Source organism: Podarcis erhardii (assembly GCF_964252035.2).
Source record: "Podarcis erhardii genome assembly, chromosome: 1".
NCBI lineage: Eukaryota > Metazoa > Chordata > Lepidosauria > Squamata > Lacertidae > Podarcis > Podarcis erhardii.
The window spans coordinates 65,765,376-65,787,332 of record NC_138497.1 but is presented as its reverse complement, the minus strand read 5'-3'; the positions used below and the strand labels follow the sequence as shown (position 1 = coordinate 65,787,332).

General features: G+C 39.9%; 1 protein-coding gene across 2 annotated transcripts in view; it reads right to left on the bottom strand.

Moving 5' to 3' along the window:
* ELP4 (elongator acetyltransferase complex subunit 4) overlaps positions 1-21,957 on the bottom strand; it is a 160,318-nt gene that overhangs the window by 15,715 nt on the left and 122,646 nt on the right. The window contains exon 10 of one of the 2 annotated variants that reach the window (XM_081835726.1): positions 15,910-16,565. The exons of the other annotated variant lie outside the window; for it this stretch is intronic. Within the exon in view, the coding sequence (XP_081691852.1) occupies positions 16,542-16,565 (24 nt within the window). The 3' untranslated portion in view covers positions 15,910-16,541. Of the gene's footprint in view, positions 1-15,909; positions 16,566-21,957 lie in introns of those variants that run through there. 2 annotated transcript variants of the gene reach the window in all.

The window sequence follows — 21,957 nt, the reverse complement described above, 5'->3', positions numbered from 1 at the left end:
CTTGTGAGGAGGAAGCTCCGCAGAAAAGGGTCGTCCGCTACGGCGAAGCGGAGACCCATCCTGAAAACCCACAGGCAGCAAGAGCCTGTGGTCTTGAGACTCGGTGGGCGCCAGGAGCGACCCCCAAATCGTTGAAGGAACCTCGTAAGGGGCTCCGGAACGTGGAGGGGGTTGCGGTGCTGTGAGTCGTTTCGCGATCTGCGGAGCGAAGCTGCGCTGCTGCTGCCAGTGAGCGCTGACCTCTTTTCCTGGGAACTTCGGATTTGAAAAAGCAACAACCCGTGAGTAAAGAAGGACTTTATAATATTAGAGACCGAAGAAAATTTATTGAATTTGGCTGAAAGCGGAGTGACGAAAAACAGGAAGTCCGTCTTCCGCTGTCATTGAATTTCAAAGCAAAGAGCCGGAGGAGTGGAGGCAAAGAGAGAACTTTTAACCTAAGGGATCTGAGCACCAATTGAACTTTTTCGTAAGTTGATTAAGGATTTTAAGCGGTGGAATTTATGCCTTTTATTTGCATGGTGATACCTTTCTTCTACTGGATTTATAATTTAAGTAAGAAACCCAGGTGCTGGAGCTGCCTGTGTAACTGAGTAGCCAGTTTGCAGACTTGGACACTTTTAAACTTGGAAACAATCTGAGGAGTTTGGATTTGTTACTTTGAAGCATCACTTGGAATACCAGTATGCACTGACTGAAACATTGTAGTTTTGTTAAAAACAACTCTGCTAAAACCTACTATTGAAGGTTCTTGGACATTATTTTGACTTTACTAAATTTTATTGGAACTGACCTCTTCCCCATAGACATTTTAAGCCCCCCCCCCTAGAGGATTTGGGATTTACAGCAGTGACATTATTTTACTTTCATTTCCCGGCCTCCTGTCTGACTGTTACCATCTGGGATGTTGTTTCTCATGGGAATAACTCAGCTTGACCTTGACTTTTAGATAACTCTGGAATGAGTGGCCCAAGAAAAAAGGGACCAAAAACCAGACAAACAACTTTAACAACTTTAACCGCAGCCTCACAGACACGTAGATCATCTGTGCCTACTTTGCCTTCTGAGGAAGGAGCTGCCTCTCTGCAACGGGCAGGGGAGGGAGAAACTGAGGATTTACAATTGGAAGATATGGCCTCAGGAGCAACTGCTTCTATTTTAGAGAAAATCTATGAAAAACTGGAATCTTTGGACAAAAAAGTGGAATCATTGGACAAAAAAGCTTATGAGCAAACTGCTTATGAGAGACTGTTTGATAATATTGAGATCAAAGGAGGAAAGGGACAAGATTTTAGGCCTACACTACGGAAAGTCACTGGACATTTTGGATAAAAGAATTGAACTTTACAAGGACATTCCTAAACAGCTGCTTGATCTTAGATCTGAATATCTGGAATTGGTTAGACTGTTGAGGAGCAACTCAATTATCTTCAGGTGGGAATTTCCTCAAGGATTATCTTTTACCCTTAGAGGGAAGAAGGTTAAAATTAGAACACTGGAAGACAGAGATAAATTTCTGACTACATACGGAGAGGACCTTCAAAAAGGAATTGAACTACCTTCTGGGCCAGGAGCACCAGGGGAACCTGCACCCTTGGATTCTGAAGACCCAGCGAACAAGGTACCACCCCCAGGAAACTAAACAGATTTATTCAGGATGTCTCTGCAACTTTTGAGCTGGAGTATAAATGGCTGCAACATTCCGGAAAAAAGAAGGAAAATTTTTCATATATTAAAAAAAGAACAATTGGACATTATTTGCTTACAAGAAACACCTGTGACTAGGCTCCACAGAAAAGTGTTAATAAACAAAAGACTTGGTCAGGAATTTATATCTTCGGACAGAGTAAAGAAGAGAGGCGTGGTGATATATGCAAAAGAGAGCCTGTCACCTAAATTTTTATTTAAAGATGAACATGGAAGAATCTTAGCAATCGAGATACAACATCAAGGAGAGAAGATTTTGATATTAGGAATTTATGCACCAAACGAAGGGAAATCGGAATTTTATAAGAAGTTGCATGAGATTATGCTGGACTATCTGGAATATAACAACATCATTATGATGGGAGATATGAACGGGGTCGTATCAACTAATATGGATAAGTCACAAAGCCAAAACGTTACGAAAGATGGCAGACTACCAAAGACTTTTTTTGAAATGACAGACAATATGGACTGGATTGACATTTGGAGAATAAAGAATCCCTTGGGAAGAGAAGGAACATTTTTCTCTGAGGCCCAGCTGACTTGGACAAGAATCGACCAAATATGGATAACTAGAGGTCTGGCACCCAAGGTCAGAAAAGTGGAAATCTGCCCAAAGACCTGCTCCGACCATAATGCACTGAAGATGGATATGACATTACTACCAACTGGTTCCTTTAGATGGAAGATGAATGACAATTTGTTCAGAGATCAGGAGATCACCAAGAAGGCCCAAAAAGCTTTGAAGGATTACTTTGAGATAAATATGAACACTACGGTGGAAAAAAGAATTATCTGGGACGCAAGTAAGGCGGTGATGAGGGGGTTCTTGATACAACAGAATACTGTAAAGAAAAGGATACAAAATGAGAGGAAAGATAAGATTTTGGAGAAAATTAAAAAACTAGAGAAGAAGTTAAGATCCAACCCAAAATCACAGCCGATTCTGAGAGAAATTAAACTTCATCAAGCACAATATTCTAAACTGATAAACCAGGAAATAGAGTGGAAGATCAAATTAATGAAACAAAAAACTTTTGAATCGGCAAACAAATGTGGGAAACTGCTAGCGTGGCAGTTGAAGAAGAGACAAAAATTAAATACAGTCACAAACCTAGAAATTGAAGGAAGAAACATTCAGAACCCCGTGGAGATTAGAAAGTGTTTTCAGAGATATTTCAAAAAATTATATACTCAAGGGCCCCAAGAGGAGGTTGAGATTAAACAATTTTTGGAAAAAAAACGGACTAACAAAACTGATTAATCCTGAACAATAAAATAACACGACAAGAGATTGAACAAGCCATTCAGAACATGCAATTGGGCAAATCTCCAGGGCCAGACGGCCTGACCTCCAAGTATTATAAGACATTAAAAGACTATTTGATTCAACCATTGATGGAGGTCAGCAATGAAATTATGGAGGGAAAGAGGGCGCCGGAATCGTGGAAGGAAGCTTTTATCACATTGATACCAAAATCTGAAACTGAAAAGACACAACTCAAGAACTATCGTCCCATCTCCCTTCTAAATGTGGATTACAAAATATTTGCAGACATTTTGGCAAGTAGACTTAAAAGAGTTTTAAATGAAGTAATTCATAAAGATCAGGCAGGCTTTCTCCCAGGTAGACATATGTTTGCTAACACAAGGAATATCATTGACATCTTGGAACTTTTGCAAACAGACATAAACACAAAAGCAGTGCTAATCTTTATAGATGCGGAGAAGGCCTTTGATAATATCTCTTGGAAATTTATGAAGGGAAATTTAAAAGAAATGGGAGTGGGACGGGGGTTTGAGAATGGGATTGACGCAATATACTCAGAACAAAAGGCCAAATTGATAGTTAACAATGTGGTTACAGAAGAGTTCAAAATTGAAAAAGGAACACGACAAGGCTGCCCAATTTCCCCTCTGTTATTTATTTCGGTTCTGGAGGTGCTCTTGAATATGATCAGAGGGGACCGGTTGGTGGAAGGGATTCAGGTCGAAGCGAAACAATATAAACTTAAAGCCTTTGCAGATGACCTAGTTTTGACTTTGCAGAAGCCAGAATCTAGTACAAAAAGAGTATTGCAACTGATACAAGACTTTGGTCGGGTGGCGCGATTTAAACTAAATAAACAGAAAATGAAGGTGTTGGGGAAAAATTTGACAGATACAGAGTCAGAACGGTTTCAGAGAGAAACAGAACTAACTGTGGTTAAAAAAGTAAAGTACCTAGGGGTAAATATAACAGCAAAAAACCTGAGTCTATTTAAGGATAACTATGAAAAATGTTGGTCTGAAATTAAGAGAGACTTGGACAGTTGGACAAAATTGAAGCTTTCTTTGTTAGGCCGAATTGCTGCTATTAAGATGAATGTAATGGCAAAAATGTTGTTTTTGTTTCAAACATTACAGATTGTGGACAAGACGGAGTGCTTCCGGAAGTGGCAGAGAGATATCTCTAAATTTGTCTGGCAGGGCAAAAAGCCCAGAATCAAGTTTAAAATATTAACTGATGCGAAAGAAAGAGGGGGCTTTGCCCTGCCAGACTTAAAGCTGTAGTATGAAGCCGCAGCTTTCTGCTGGCTAAAAGATTGGCTACTTCTCGAGGACACTGACGTACTGGATCTGGAAGGTTTTAACAATGCTTTTGGTTGGCATGCATACTTATGGTATGATAAGGTTAAGATCAATAAGGCCTTTAAGAACCATATTGTCAGGAAAGCAGTATTTAATGTCTGGACAAAATACAAAGACTTATTGAAGAATAAAACTCCAAGGTGGCTTTCACCCCTGGAAGCTAAGGCCCGAAAAAGACCCAATATGGAGGCCAAATGGCCAAAATATTGGGAAATACTAGAAAAAGATGGAGACAACTGGAAATTGCAGACTTTGGAGAAAATCAAGGATAAAGTGTGAGACTGGTTACATTATGCTCAGATTAATGAAGTTTTTAAAAATGATAAAAAGCTAGGGTTCTAGGTGGAGAAATCGAAGCTAGAAACAGAATTGTTAGAACCAAAGACTAAGGTACTTTCAAGAATGTATAACCTGCTGTTAAAATGGAATACACAAGACGAAATGGTTAAATCAGCTATGATAAAATGGGCACAGGACATTGGGTATAATATTATGTTCGAAGACTGGGAAAGGTTGTGGACCACTGGGTTGAACTTCACTGCATGTAATGCTTTGAAGGAAAATGTAATGAAAATGATATATAGATGGTACATGACCCCAGATAAACTTGCAAAGATATACCATTTGTCTGATAATAAATGTTGGAAGTGTAAAGAAGCTGAAGGAACATTCTTTCACCTCTGGTGGACCTGCCCTAGAGTGAAGGCTTTCTGGGAAATGATATATAATGAGCTGAAAAAGGTATTTAAGTATACCTTCCCTAAGAAACCAGAGGCCTTCCTTCTGGGCATTGTCGGCCAGAAGGTGTTAAAGAAGGACCGAACACTGGAAGACTCAAGAACTACCCACACTGGAAGAGTGGCAGATGCAACTGATGGACTATATGGAACTAGCCGAGATGACTGGCAGAATCCGAGACCTGGGAGAGGAGAGGGTTGAAGAAGATTGGAAGAAATTCAAGATTTATTTAAAAAAATACTGTAATTTGGTTGAATGCTAAGAAAGGATGCTAGATCATAAATAATTGTGCACCACTAAATTAGTGAGAATTAAGATGATAAGTAAATTTGAGAAAAAAACTATAAACCTTTTGGAGAACTTATAGATTATATTTAAATGAATTTGACATAAGAGTGTAAACAAGATGATAAATTGCTGGCAAGAATTGGCAATGATGTAAATGGGAGCGGGAGGCGCGAGGGAGTCCAAAGATGTTATGAAAAGATGTTATGATATATGTTACACTGTTTTTTTTATTTTTGCATTTATGTTTGAAAAATCCAAATAAAATATTATAAAAAAAAAACAACTTGGAGTACAAATGATCATTCCAAGACTAATTGCCTATTTTAAAGGTGTTCAACAGATTCATTGTTACATATTATAGGATTGATAGTTTTCCTAAACCAGGAAAAACAGCTTCAGGAAATGTTGTGTGAAGCAGCTTTGATCTGTAGGATCCTGCACAATCTATCAGTAGCTTCATTTAATAAATGAATGCTTAACTTAGGGCGGGTTAAGGTCTTTGAAACAAGACTCTCTTAGTTGCCAGAGTAATTAAACTATCGCCCAGTCTCAAATCTGCCATTCTTGGGCAAGGTGATTGAGCGGGTGGTTGCTGAACAGCTCCAAGCACGCCTGGAGGAAACGGACCATTTGGATCCCTTCCAATCGGGATTCAGGCCTCACCATGGGACTGAAACTGCCTTGGTCGCGCTGGTTGATGATCTCCGGCGGGCTAGGGACAAAGGTGAGAGCTGTTTCCTAGTTCTGCTGGATCTCTCAGCGGCCTTTGACACCATCGACCATAACATCCTTCTGGACCGTCTAGAGGGGCTGGGAGCTGGGGGCACTGTCATACAGTAGTTCCGCTCCTTCCTCCTGGGCCGTGTCCAGAAAGTGGTGGTGGGGGGTGAGTGTTCAGACCCCTGGGCTCTCACTTGTGGGGTGCCTCAGGGTTCTGTCCTCTCCCCCATGCTTTTTAATATCTATATGAAGCTGCTGGGAGAGATCATCAGGGGGTTTGGACTGGGTGTTCATCAGTATGCAGATGACACCCAGCTCTACCTCTCCTTTAAATCAGAACCAGTGAAGGCGGTGAAGGTCCTGTGTGAGTGCCTGGAGGCGGTTGGAGGTTGGATGGCGGCTAACAGATTGAGGTTGAATCCTGACAAGACAGAAGTACTGTTTTTGGGGGACAGGAGGCGGGCAGGTGTGGAGGATTCCCTGGTCCTGAATGGGGTAACTGTGCCCCTGAAGGACCAGGTGCGCAGCCTGGGAGTCATTTTGGACTCACAGCTGTCCATGGAGGCGCAGTTTAACTCTGTGTCCAGGGCAGCTGTCTACCAGCTCCACCTGGTACGCAGGCTAAGACCCTACCTCCCCGCGGACTGTCTCGCCAGAGTGGTGCATGCTCTAGTTATCTCACGCTTGGACTACTGCAACGCGCTCTACGTGGGGCTACCTTTGAAGGTGACCCGGAAACTACAATTAATCCAGAATGCGGCAGCTAGACTGGTGACTGGGAGTGGCCGCCGGGACCACATAACACCGGTTCTGAGAGATCTGCATTGGCTCCCAGTACGTTTCCGAGCACGATTCAAAGTGTTGGTGCTGACCTTTAAAGCCCTAAACGGCCTCGGTCCTGTATACCTGAAGGAGCGTCTCCACCCCCATCGTTCAGCCCGGACACTGAGATCCAGCGCCGAGGGCCTTCTGGCGGTTCCCTCATTGCGAGAAGTGAGGCTACAGGGAACCAGACAGAGGGCCTTTTTGGTAGTGGCGCCCGCCCTGTGGAACGCCCTCCCATCAGATGTCAAAGAGATAAAGAATTACCTGACATTCAGAAGACATCTTAAGGCAGCCCTGTTCAGGGAAGTTTTTAATATGTAATGCTGTACTGTTTTTAACACTGATTGGGAGCCGCCCAGAGTGGCTGGGGAAACTCAGCCAGATGGGCAGGGTATAAATAATAAATTATTATTATTATTATTATTAAAGGCTGAACATATACTATATATTTTGCTGCCAGAAATATTTAGGGGCTACGTGTGCTAAACTGATTCCTAAAGGCCAAAGTTAACATTTAGTTTTATTTCTTTTAAATACTTCATTAATTGCAAGATACAAAAGGAAAAAAATAATCTCATCTAAAAGTTCTTGGTGTCAATCCAGCAAAGACTGAACCAAGTGTAGAAGCAGTTTTCTGTGCTTGATTGTCCCAACTATGTGTGCATGAATCCTCCCCCACCCCAAATGTTGTTGCTGAAAGAAAATAATCCACATCCAGCAATCTGTATCATATGGTTAGTTGTTTTCTTAAGCAGGGGTGGGAACCTCTGGCCCATGTGCCAATCTTGGCCTGCAGGGGGTTTGAGGCAAGCTATGCCCATCCACCCTATACCTGATTTCAGGCAGGAAAGGGTGGGGCTTGATTGAAACAGCATCCAGGTGGTTGTCAGGAGCCTTTGAAGTGCTGCACAAAGTCATGATAAGCAGGTCTACCCTTCCTTCAAACAAGCCGATACGTTGGGAAAGCAATCTTGCTTAGCACTGAGCTTGGATATAGGAATGAGCTCTGTAGACCTGAGTCTAGTGCTAAGCAAGATCACCCCAGTGGCTGATGGGAAGGGAGAATGATCCTGCTGAATTTGGCCACACCAGAGAGCTCCCTAGAATTATTTTAGAATACTGCCACTTAAATCAGTGGGCTATATTCAGAGGAGGGGAGGCAATTTTTGCTGATCACTTCATTCCTCTGTAGTCCCCGTTGAGTGTTCTGGAGTGTTGAAGGACTGTCTGAAACAGCACAAAAAGAGTGAAGGAAGCTTCATACTGAATGAGGAATCGGCAAAAATCGACTCCTGTTCCCCTTCCATGAGTGGGAGCTTCTGCTAGAGATGTTTGCAGACAGTGGCGTAGCATGGGTTGTCAGCACCCGGGGCAAGGCAAGTAATTTGCGCCCCCTAACCTGTGGATTTGCGCGCCCTAACCCGTGGATTTGCGCCCCCTAACCCTAACCCCCAGATGTTGCGCCCAGTGCGGCCGGCCCCCCCTGCACCCCCCACGCTACACCACTGTTTGCAGAACGGCTACTCTGGATCCAAACTACAGCGACAAACCAGACCATAAAAAGTTTGAGCATTAATTAATATTTCTGGATCCCAATAAAATAAAACGCAAATTGAATCTTCTCTCTTTCCATACAATGTGCATATGATGACGATCTTCCCAAGAAAATTCTAAATCAATTCTATCGCATCACCACAGCTATTTATTATGCTACAAACGGTATATATTTGCTGCCAACCGGAGAATATATATTTCTTGCCTTCTTGTGTTGGCACTTCATTTCTTAAAAAAAAAAAAAAAAAGATATATGAAGCACCTTTTAGATTTAACTAGTGTAGATATAATATTCATGCCAAATTGGTAAAATAAGATATCCACTCTCCTCCAAAATGCCTAATGCTATTTTTATTTGCTATTAAAGTTGAGTTCATGCAGCAAATATTCATGTTGACTATGTAAAGCTGCATCGACGCTATACATACACACACACACACACACACACACACACACACACACACAGTATAGCCAGATTACCTAATAGTGGTGAAATGGTTCCATCTCCACTGGCTTTGCAGACAGAGCTTTAAGTTATTATCAAAGATGCTGAATGGATGTCACAAAAGATGTCCTTGTCCTACACACAGTCATCTGTGTCTCCCTTATTTCATTAGCCAATTTGTTACTAAGCAACTCACTTGCAACAGGAGGTATTTTAGAAGTATAGTGAATACCATCATTACTACTTAGTTTCATTCTAAGACTTTCACTCCCAGACCATTATGTATCCATATGGACATCCATAGGAGAGTGCTTCTGGATCCAGCTCTATACCTGGAGGCTCAGGCAGTCTCAGTGGTTAGAAGTGCCTTTTACTAATGGTGACTGGCTTGACAGCTACAGCCATTCCTGGACTGATAAAGCCTTGCCACAGTAGTTCATGCATTGGTTACTTCCAATACTGGATTTCTGGGGCTTCCCTCATGCCTCATCTAGAAGCTGCAGTTAGTGCAGAATGCTGCAGCATGATTGCACACAGGAGTGAGGCTTTGTCAGCATATAACATCCCTGCTCAGAGGTGTTACGATTTACCATATTGGCCTGAATAAAAGCCACACTTTTTTTTTACAAATTCCGACTGCGACCTTACAAAAATTGGCTTTTACGATATCGCTGCTGAAACAGACATACGGTAAAATGGAACAATGAAATGTTTTATTGCCGATTTGTGAGCTTGAGTGCGTGCGGAACTGCAGCAATTGAAAAGCGATTTGCGGTTTTAGCGGTTGTACGGTAACTTTTGCGGGCTTGTAAGATCAAAGGCTTAAATTGGCTCTGAGTTACAATTTTCAACCTGTAACCCAATTTTAAGGGAGCGGCTTATATTCAGGTATTATCTTTTCTTCTCTCTCTCCCCCCCCCCGAATTTTAAAGGTGTGGCTGATTTGCAGGTGTGGCTTATATTCGGGCCAATACAATAGTATATAAAGACCTTAACAACCTGGGACCAGTTTATGTACAAGATCACCTTACCCAACATGTGCTAACTTGACCACTTTGATTGGCAGAAATGGCACTACTATAGGCGTCACATAATGCCCATTCCACTTTTGTAAGAACTCAATCATTTAGTTTGGCAGCGTCTACACTTTGGAACTCTGCCCCACCCCCCCATTGATATCAAGCAGGTGCCTTCACTGTATTCTTTTTGGCACCTGCTAAAAACACTTTTGCTTAGATAAGCCTACCCAGATGCTTAGAAAGTTGGGGTAATTTTTATCTGTTTTTGTATTTTAACTTTTGTATGCTTTAAAGTATGGTTGTAATTTTTTCTTGATTTTCTGGTTTTATCTTTTTGTAAAGCATTTTGACACTAATTCTGGGCCAGAGGAGCTAGGACAGCAGTCGCCAACCTCAGAAGACACCAAGCGGGCTGTGAAAGGTACAGTGCACAGAATGATTCCTGTCACTCCCCCAGAGAGGAAAGAGAAGGAAGAGATGGACTTGGAGAAGTCTTTTTCCATTCTTGATCTAACCCCATCAGATCCAAGGCTCCTGATCGTGGATGAGTATGGTGATAACTCATTTGCTACCTTCCATGGTGACGATACTGAAGAAAGGGAATTGCAGCCTGGAAATGAAAAGCTGAGAGGAAGGAGTAGAAAGTACTCAAACCATAAGTACTCCTGCCTTTGTAACTAATCCCAGCAATACAGTGGTACCTCTGGTTACGTACTTAATTCATTCCGGAGGTCCGTTCTTAACCTGAAACTGTTCTTAAACTGAAGCACCACTTTAGCTAATGGGGCCTCCCGCTGCCGCTACATAATTTCTGTTCTCATCCTGAAGCAAAGTTCTTAACCCGAGGTACTATTTCTGGGTGAGCGGAGTCTGTAACCTGAAGTGTCTGTAACCTGAAGCGTATGTAACCCGAGGTACCACTGTATCAAAATAAGCTCCAAGAGACAAGAGGGGAAGACTTAAGAAGAGAAGTGCTTTTTTAAAAAAAGAAAGTAAAACTTCATTAGTTTTATTACTTCCAGCAAGTCGTGGTTTTGCAAACTTAATCTAAAATAAGCATCATTTTGATATAACATGGATTCATCTAATCCCTAAATTGGTCTGGATAATTAAAAAAGCCCACCTAATTTTATTACAGAATTGATATAATGAATAATGAATAATGAATAACAGCACAATGCTATGTATGCTTACTAGAAATTCTACAGTGTTCAATACTACTCTCAGGTAACTGTGCATAGGATTGCCATGTACATCTTCTTCAAGTTGTGAAAAATATATTTCCCCCACAAAACATCTTAATGTTAATTCATCATCATCAGATTGTAAATTCATAGCACTGAATTTGCAAAGAATCAGAGTTATAACAATTTAATTAAAAATATTGTCCTAATGATTTAAGCCTTTTTAAATGTTTCCAAATGCCCAATGAAGAGATTTTATATAGTACAAGAAACATATGTCTCATGCCATGAAAACTGCACTTGAATACATAATATAGCTCCATAAATAGATTACACTTGAGATAGCCCAAAGAAAAAACCCCACACAAATTGTAGAAGAGGTTGTACATGTGTTAAATCACAAAGTCAAAGTGTAGAAATATTATTCTGACACTGTGAATGAATGTCACTTGCATACTTTTTCAAAATGATTTCTGAAGACATATTAAAGGCGATTTGTGTTCACATAATCATGGTTTGCACTATTCCTTAGTGCTTTTAATAGAAGATAAAAGCATTATTTTGGTTTCTTCTGTATATGGGCTGTATATGGGCTGAGATCCAAGAAGGTGTTCCCAAGGACTTGGCCATGCCCAGTAATAATTATTACCTTTTTCTATACTGCAAACCTTTTAAAAAACTCCCCCTCAGTCTCCACCTTGGTTTGCTATGTGGCAGGTAAGTATGTTGTTGAAGAAAAACAGGGCAAAAGGGGCTATGGTTTTATGGAACCAGTTGTGAGGGTGCTCCCACCATACCATGTAGCAAACTTTTGAAACTGAGAAATTTTCAAAAGTGATTTAGTTAATGAAACTTCAGCACAACAAACAAATGAATGAGTGAGTGAATGAATGAATGAATGAATACCCCTCTAGACGTGCTCAAGTTCTTGTAGTTCTTTGGATCTGATTCCAGCCAAAATGCATCAGACTTCTCACAAGATTTATTTGTGAAAGTGGTTCTTGGTGTCTTCTAGTTTAGGATTAACAGAGAAGATTTTTTTATCATAATCCCAAACTCAACAGAGAAAGTTGAATTTAAACACTGAAATCAGTGCAGTCATGATTACATCTTTACTGAATTTAGAAGGGGAACACTGCTTCTGATCTCTAAACTGACAGAGCGTATAAAAAGGCACATACAGCTATTCAACCAAAAGCTTCAAAAAAATCACAAAAATAATATTTAAAACAATATATAGATAGATAAAGGAAGTCAGAGCAAAACTGACTATTCACTACTGTGGTTTTTAAGTTTAAACAGCTCTTAAGTTTAAACAAATGTACCCAATTAAAGCACAGATAATTACGCAGCAACAAATCATCAAAGGTGGAATAACATCACTAAATGTAAGATTTTCTTTTCATGCATGTACGTATACTGGTAGAACTAGCTGTGTGGGTTAGTTTGCCTATCAGTACATGAGACCTTAGTGGAAGTAGACAATCATCAGACTGGTTATGGAGCAGCCATCAAGAGTGGAAAAACAGCGTACTGGAACAAGATCAGAAAAAAAAAAATCTCTTTGCTCCATGTAATGCATGGAGTTCAATTTCAGTAAGCGAGAAAAGTAGGAAACTTTAATGACTAAGAGATGGCATTACCAAGGTCAAAAACTATTTCTGAATGAATAATCATTGCATGACCAACTGTAGTTACTATTTTTAATATACTTATGAATTAGAAACAGTATCCTAAATGCCACAAGAGGAATGAATATTAATAGGCCAATGACACATTTTGAACAGACAAAATGGTCAAAGGCCTGGAAACGATGCCTTATGAGGAATGGCTAAGGGAGCTGGGCATGTTTAGCCTGGAGAAGAGGAGGTTAAGGGGTGATATGATAGCCATGTTCAAATATATAAAAGGATGTCGCACAGAGGAGGGAGAAAGGTTGTTTTCTGCTGCTCCAGAGAAGCGGACACGGAGCAATGGTTCCAAACTACAAGAAAGAAGATTCCACCTAAACATTAGGAAGAACTTCCTGACAGTAAGAGCTGTTCGACAGTGGAATTTGCTGCCAAGGAGTGTGGTGGAGTCTCCCTCTTTGGAGGTCTTTAAGCAGAGGCTTGACAACCATATGTCAGGAGTGCTCTGATGGTGTTTCCTGCTTGGCAGGGGGTTGGACTCGATGGCCCTTGTGGTCTCTTCCAACTCTATGATTCTATGATTCTATTGCACAAGAAAAAAGTAAAGGGCTCCTGTGAAAAATATACAAACTTGTATTATTTACAACCAATACAAATGGCTCTGTGAAACAAAACTGGGGAGGATTATTCAATATTAAAATAACTGAAGATGAATGGAAATAGGTATGCAGGTATGTAGAAACTAAATTCATTTCTGGTAGACATGACTTTAAGAGAGAACTATACTCAGTTCATCTATTGTAATACAATATAGATGGTACTACACATGGGACGCGGGTGGCGCTGTGGGTTAAACCACAGAGCCTAGGACCTGCCTAGCAGAAAGTCGGCGGTTTGAATCCCCGCGACGGGGTGAGCTCCCGTTGCTTGGTCCCTGCTCCTGCCAACCTAACAGTTCGAAACCATGTCAAAGTGCAAGTAGATAAATAGGTACCGCTCCAGTGGGAAGGTAAACAGCATTTCCGTGCGCTGCTCTGGTTCGCCAGAAGTGGCTTAGTCATGCTGGCCACATGACCCGGAAGCTGTATGCCGGCTCCCTCGGCCAGTAAAGCGAGATGAGCGCCACAACCCCAGAGTTGGCCACGACTGGACCTAATGGTCAGGGGTCCCTTTATCTTTGCACACAGTTACAAAAAGCAAAATTGTATTGAGGTTTGTCAGATTCACAGCAGAAGAAGATGCATATTTGCCAACATTTGGTTGGAATGCCTTTGGATAAAAAATATATATCAGTAAGACACCATAAATAGTATCAGCTGGGACATTTGTGATCCAAATGAATGCCCCAACGTTACTGGGAGCAATTAAGTGACAAGTCAGGAAGGAGCATGTAAGGATGTTAACTATAGCATGTATTCGATTAGCAAGAACATGGAAATCAGCTGTTTTGCAAATGATTGGTCAGCAGAGAAGAAAGATTCAGATCAATATATATATATATATATGAATAAAATTATGGCTTATATGTATAGAATCATAGAATTGTAGAGTTGGAAGGGAACCTAAGTGTCATCTAGTCCAACCTTCTGCAATGTATGGGAAGAAATAAATTATTCTGCAGAGTCTTCAGCATCACTGGCTTCTATCCACACAATTTTGGAAGAGATACAAAGCAAGAGAATTAGCATTTGTGGACATTTTAGCAATTTGTTGTAGAGTTTTTCTTAACAATTTAAATGCACCCTGTCCTGCTTTTTATTGGTTTGTTGCTTCCTGTTCGGCTAATTTGTTCATTCGTTAAGTAATTGAGTTAGAAATATGATATAAAACCAGGAAATGAGAATCTTTATAGACCTCTGTTAAATTAGAACTCATCTTTGTTTCTGGTGAAAGTAGCTGGTTATGTTGTTGCTTTCTATGATTTTATGGGAAAGAATAATACAACTCTAATGGTTTGGAAACAGTGTTATATCCTAGGGCCAATTTAAGCATTTGAAATTGTACCTTTGGGGGGTACAGCTGGACGAAGGAAGTAGAATCTGATGGCGTATCCCTTTTGAAGCCTGGTGATTTGCATGAATGTAGCAATCTAGAAAGGCATTACTGTTTCCAGAAATGCTCGGGCTACTCCTTTTGGAGAGATTTTCATACAGTGGGACCTCGGGTTACATACGCTTCAGGTTACAGACTCCGCTAACCCAGAAATAGTACCTAGGGTTAAGAACTTTGCTTCAGGATGAGAACAGAAATCGAGCTCCAGCGGCGCGGCGGCAGCGGTAGGCCCCATTAGCTAAAGTGGTGCTTCAGGTTAAGAACAGTTTCAGGTTAAGTACGGACCTCCGGAACGAATTAAGTACTTAATCCGAGGTACCACTGTATGTCTGAACCATTCCTTAGGCATTATTCTCATTCTATTCAAGGATTATAATGTTCATCTTATTTGTAAACAGGTTTCTATATTTAAAACTTACACTACTTAAAAATGATAGTGCACTTAAACGATCAGATAAATGTTATATATCTAGCGGAGTGAATCAGGCATTCTTGTTAAAATACAAGTGCCCTTTATTTTATGACTGACTAAATCATTAATCAAGATAAGTATGAGGAGACCAATTTACTGTGCTGCCAACTGCCCGGCAACCATTCATAAGAATTGTTTTTAGTAGCACTGCTGTTCCTGGAGACCATGGCTATGTTAGCATATGCCCTTTTCATACTCTGTTTTAGATGGAAAAATAAAGAATTCAAAAAAAGAAAAACTCATTACTGGACAAATTTTCAAAAATACAACTGGCATCTTAAAACTTCCATTGAATCATTTAGCTGAACAGCAAGATTTTATGGAATGAAATTTAATCCTACTTTCAGGATTAGAGTACATGCAAATTAATATTTTATAAGAAGTTACACTTCTAAAATGAAATATTACTTTAACTATGAATAAATGCACACAATTAAAATTATCCCAGTTTCAGAAAGTGCTAAGAAAAAACTTAACAACCTTGTTCAAACCTACTATTATTCCAAACACCAATTCATAATACTGTTACATTTTCTCACCTACCAACCCACACAATCAATATAATTTCTCCACAATCTCTCTTTCTGTTTTGAACAACTTTCTTACCAACTACGCACTCACATTTTTGCATAGGCACAGAATGTATAGTGCATTTGCTTTTTATTGCTTCACATGAAAAAATTACAACCATTCAAAGTTATTAACAATGAAAGAAGCACAAATGATATACACTGAAGAGGAAAGAAAAAATATTTTAAAAATAGTACACAGAAATATGAAAGCTACAGGGCACTTGCCTGCCAAATTTTTTAACCATCTAAAACCTAAGTTTGCAAATTTGGAAACTAGAGAAGCAGAGATTTTACATGCATTTATAGGCCCACTGACTAAAGTGAGATTTAAGACAATATGCACACTATAATACTAGCTGCTGGTGAAGGGGGCTTCACATTATATTTTACTGCATCACAACTAGACCCTCAGCTGTAGATCTCCTTTCTACTGGAATCAGGTAACATTGCTTGACTGCTGAATTGGTGCCTGGAGGTAAAGGGATGGATGGAGGGCAAAAGGTTGAAACTGAATTCCAACAAGATGCAAATATGATAGACTGGTGGTTGTCAGATCCAGGATAGAGGTTCATGACTTGCACTCCAAGTATGTAGCCTGAGAGTACTCCTGGATCACACCTTGTAAAGGCTCAGGTAGTTGCAGTGCCTGTTGCTTGCTCCAGCCATTCCTGGATACGGATAGACTGCCATGGTTATCCATGCCTCAGTAACTTCCTAATTTGATTGACTGAGATATAATTTAATGAAGTTATTATTAAGTTTTCCATGTGGAGTCATTTATTACATACTATATTATGCTCTGACCCACTATGCAAGCTTTGAGCGAAGGGCAGGATATGAATACTGAAAACAGACACAGAAAAATTAGTTAACAGCTATTTATTCTCAGATAATGTAAATATGGCTATTCTTAGGACTCCTCCTACATCTGGTGTTCATACGCTCTCATCCTTGGCTTTTTTGGAAGTCTTTATTTTTGCACATCCCTTAAAGTTTATTGTCACTACATTATAATGTTCTGTGGATTATATTCTATTATTATAGTGTTTTAATCACAGCCCCTTATTTTTTGGTACCTATAAGTGCAGTTGCACAACCTCAGCATTTTCTGTTTCTTTAATATTTTTTTCTTTGCCCAACATAGTATTATAAACCTTGATAATGTCCCCTTTACTTAATTGTCCTTTTACTAATCTAAAAAGCTTTCATCTTCATCGGGAAGATGGATCAGCCCTCTGATTTTAGTTGGCCTTACTCCCGACACAATGGGCTCATCAATGCACCTAATACTCTGCATCTTTGCCTACTTGGCCTGGCATATGGAACAAGCAGCATTTCCAGAAAGTCCTGAATTTCAGCTGAATTCCTACTTAACAAATAAAAGCTGTCTTCTGTGATCTCGCAACCGCAATTCTTAATGTCGTTTGTAATCTTATGTACCACAATCTGCAACTCTTCCAAAAAACAACACTCTCCAGCAGTTTGCCTACTCAGTTTATATCCATGAATTCCACATCAGGCAGACATGTTATACGACAAACATATTACAAATTCCATTACCAATGTTTCTAATGATTTAATTTCCCACTACATAGACATCACCAATCAACCCTGGGAGTATTCATTGTCTAGGGGCACTACATGATCTTCCTCTTGTACCCTCAGTTCTAGGGCACTTATACCTTGAGACAAATACTTCTTTTGCTTCAAGTGGCGCTCAGTCCTAGCTAGAGTGGAAAGCTCAATTTCTGTTTTGTGTATGTTCCTTCCACAGACCCTTCTGCTCTATTTCAGCAGTACTCTTAGAAGTTCACAATGAAAAAAAGGCTGAGATGGTCTGCGTTTTAAAAACTTTCTCCATGTTCTTTTATACAGGTAGTAGATACTTCAAACATATAAAGCCCGGGTGGCATTGCGACTGCTGCACATTTATTCAAAATGGAGCCACAAATGTCTCTAGGAACAACAGATGTGGACACGGAGCAATGGTTCCAAACTACAAGAAAGAAGATTCCACCTAAACATTAGGAAGAACTTCCTGACAGTAAGAGCTGTTCAACAGTGGAATTTGCTGTCAAGGAGTGTGGTGGAGTCTCCTTCTTTGGAGGTCTTTAAGCAGAGGCTTGACAACCATATGTCAGGAGTGCTCTGATGGTGTTTCCTGCTTGGCAGGGAGTTGGACTCGATGGCCCTTGTGGTCTCTTCCAACTCTATGATTCTATGATTCTATGATCCCTCTGAAGAACAAAGTATCAGGGGGGAAATATGGTTGCACCCATGGGGAAAGTTTTTAAAAAGCCAGTCTTCAAAGCACTTCATCTACTATAAGCTCTCCAAGTATGAAACCTGAGTGATAATAATGCCCCAACCTGTCTTTTCACTTTGGAATGTGAACCGAACCAATTCTTTGACCACCTCTAGTTCTACCAATATATTTATTGACACTTAAGAACATCTGAAGCATAGAGCAGTTTCACATGCTTCTCAAATATTCAATTATACACCAAGTACAGTTTTTGTTCCTCTCTGACAGAAAGGGAAGTTACGCTATAGTTAAGTTTGTTACTATATTATATGTATCATATCACATATTGCTAGTATCAACTGAGGAAAATAACTGATATGCAAGATCCGGCAGAAATGTAGTTGAATGTTATATATGATTATTGAATTTCGTTTTCCAGTTTTTGCTCAGTAGTACATGAAATGTTAATGCAATATTCAGAAGAACAATTCTACAGGATAAAAAAGCTCCTGATTGGCATCAGGCAGGATTTGGGCATTAGAGCAGATTTACACTTGATGACATGTCAAAGCCTTTAAACAAATACTGCAGGTTTCTATTTGTTCACATGCTCATCTTTACAAAGATGGAACTCAACCATACCAGGAAAATAAAATATACATTATACATATCATACATCTGGAAATGAAACAGTTAAACCAAAACTAAAAGCAACAGGCAACTGCACCTTTTATCATAAAAGCTGAAGTGTTTTTTACAGAAGCAATAGGGAATCAGAAGGCATGCACAATCCAAAACACCCCAAAACAAAATGAGGCATGAATTTGAATTAGTTGCCATACATATTATGACTAATGCTATGAAGCAACAAAGACTTTGAACTAGCAAGGATCACTACTGTTAACCTGACGTCAAATAATAGCAGACAAAACAGCTGAGATTATATGGAATCCTTGAAGCTTTTCACCATAGTTGGTACTTTGTGCATGCCAGTTTTATTATCTGCATAAAATTTCCAGCCAATGGCAAACTGCATAAACTCAACATTTAATGAGGAATGCTGTCACCATGAGTCATACTTCCAATTTGCACATGTGAAAGACATAAGCAAATTAATTCAAATTTATGCAAATTTAAAGTTGCCAATTACTAGCAGTGAGTATGAGCTAATTTTAAAAGTCTCTGGGATACCTTCAAAGACAAAAGGCATCAAAATGCTTTATCCTGATAATCAAGAATTTTCTACAGGGCATTCTGTAAATCTAAAAGAATCTGATATACTTAACAGATTAGTCCCCACCCAGGAGACCAGAATATGCACTCCATCCAGAATTGTGAGATCAGGTCACTGTTGCCACTAGAACAAAAGGAGAATTAGCTTCTGAGCTCTGTTTCAAAAGGAATTTGTTATTTTCTGAACCCTAGAATTTCAGAAGTCATTGCTGCATGAGGCTCCTATATTGGACATTAGCTGGGAATTTTTTTATGGACCTGGAAAGTGGAGAAAGGTGTGCCACTGAACACCTGCAGATTATTACAGATGAAAAGAAGCATACAGAACTCTAATATCATTGATACTGATTATGAAAGGCAGTAATCATGCAGAAAGCTCTGGTCTATTAATGGGACCATACTCTGCTACTTAGAAAGCTAGGTGCCAAAGGTTTTATGATGACCAATACTAAAATTATCATTTTAATAAACTCTGTCACTGACACCTGTACTAACAGTTACAGATATATGAGTTACCTACTATTTTCCCAACGCTAAGTTTATTTTAAATTACTCAGAATATGGTCATAACTGCTACATAATCACCAAGGCACCATGTTATTTACATTGTTACTTGTGCAGTTTATTGTACAAACAAATAATTAATCATATATAAAATATCTGATTGTAAGAACAATTGGTTGTTAGGAATCATGTCAAACAAATGGAAAGCAATGCTATTACAACAACACATTATTAGGTAGTGTTACTTTTAAAATTAGGTAGTGTTACTTTTCCAAACAAATCCTTGCTATGGCTCAATATATATTTTCCTCCCCTCCCCTTCATATACTTTCTTTTTACTTTGAGATAACAAAAGGCATCTTTCGTAAGCATTCTTTTCCAAGTAATCAAATTTTATTTATATATTTTACTATTAGGGTCTTTTGCTATGATCCTGTGTGAACTTTGCTTGTATTAAAATGAGTGGAAACACATAATTGTTATCAACTACCAGAGTAATTATTTAGAATCTCTTACTAGCTGCCGTAATTGGGACTGCCTTTCCCCATATAAAACTGAATCAGACCCTGCAATCATCATCTGAGCACCTTTTTTGTGAGTCTCTTCCATGGACTCAGCTATACAGCTGCAACTAAAACATTTTAAGTGCAATAAACAAAGCATTTTCAGAACAGTTTTTATGTGTGTCTAGATTCCACCCCTCCGAGGTCTGTAGGATGGCAACACGAGAATGGGCCTTTTCTGCATTGGCTCCCAGCTTGTGGAATGCTCTTTCCAGGAAACCTCACCTGGCACCATTATTACAAAATCACCACTGCTTTGAACACAAATTGCAGTTTTTAAGCTTATCATGAGCTGGTCAAAGATACCCAAAAGAAGATGGAATAGTGTATTAACATGTTGTCACTCACTTTCATAATAACAGCACAAATACAATTTGGTCTAAATATATAAACTGGCAATGTATAGGCTCTTACCCCTCCATACTGAGATATATGAGCTTTGAGGACCAAATGTACAGGCTTCACTCATTTTAAGTTTTAAAGGGGTTGCTAGTTTTAGCTAGGATATGTTGAACACGAACTAGTGATTAAATATAAAAAAGTGAAGAGCACTAAACATCTGCAGAACATATCCTGAAGACACCCCTAGAGGTACAGCATGTTACCAGTTTAAATTTGGAAAGCCAATTAAAACATTGCTTCAACCAGTTCTATTCCAGGCATAAAATCTGAAACGTTCTAAGTTACCTGCAATATCTTCAGGTGCCAGGCAAAAATGTTCTTTTTCAACCAGCCCCCCCCCCCCCCCGTGTGTGTGTGTATGTGTTGGGAAGGGGGGTTATTGGTAATTTTTGTTATTCTGTTCTGCATTTCGTGTCTTATTTTGTGTTTTTATGTTATAAACTGCCATGATTTTTTAGATGAAGGGTAGTGTGTGTGTGTGTGTGTGTGTGTGTGGAGAGAGAGATGATGATGACAGTAGCAGTCCTGGATCAACATTAGAAATTCTGTCTGTCTGCCTTTGCATGCAGCTTGCAGAGACCCCTTAATCGCAGGACTCATATATCCATAGACCCATGGCAAAAAACCTGGAAAATGCACCTTCCTTAGGAAAGGGAAGGCCTCCCACTGCAAGACAGATGCACTGGTTGCACTGGGTGAAGGGAATATCACACCATGCTGCCTGGGTATGCTGGGAAGGGCTAAGTTCCCTTGCTGCCCCAAATTTTTGTTAAATGCTGAGAAGGCAGCCAGAGAAGCCACGATGAAGATGGAGCACTCTGCTTCATAGTAAACAAAAAAAGTGGGAAACCACCAAAGCCTCTTCCAAACTAGGACTACTCTGGGGGAGCAAACCTGGTAGTCCCACTCAAGTTGCAAGTTGGTTATTGAACTTGTTGGCTGAAAACAGAGCAGTTCGGGCAAAGTGCAGCAACAACTGCTGGAGAAATAAAATTGTGGCCCCACTCTTTAGCGCCGCTTGTGGAAACCACCTGCTCCATGCCCATACAACTTTGTGGTCCAAAGAAACACGTGGTGCATCTTGACTGGCCACATACTCATTCCACAGAGTGTCCCACTGACTACCTCTTCCAAGACTCCATGGACATAGAAGGGTTTTTTTGTGGGGAGGG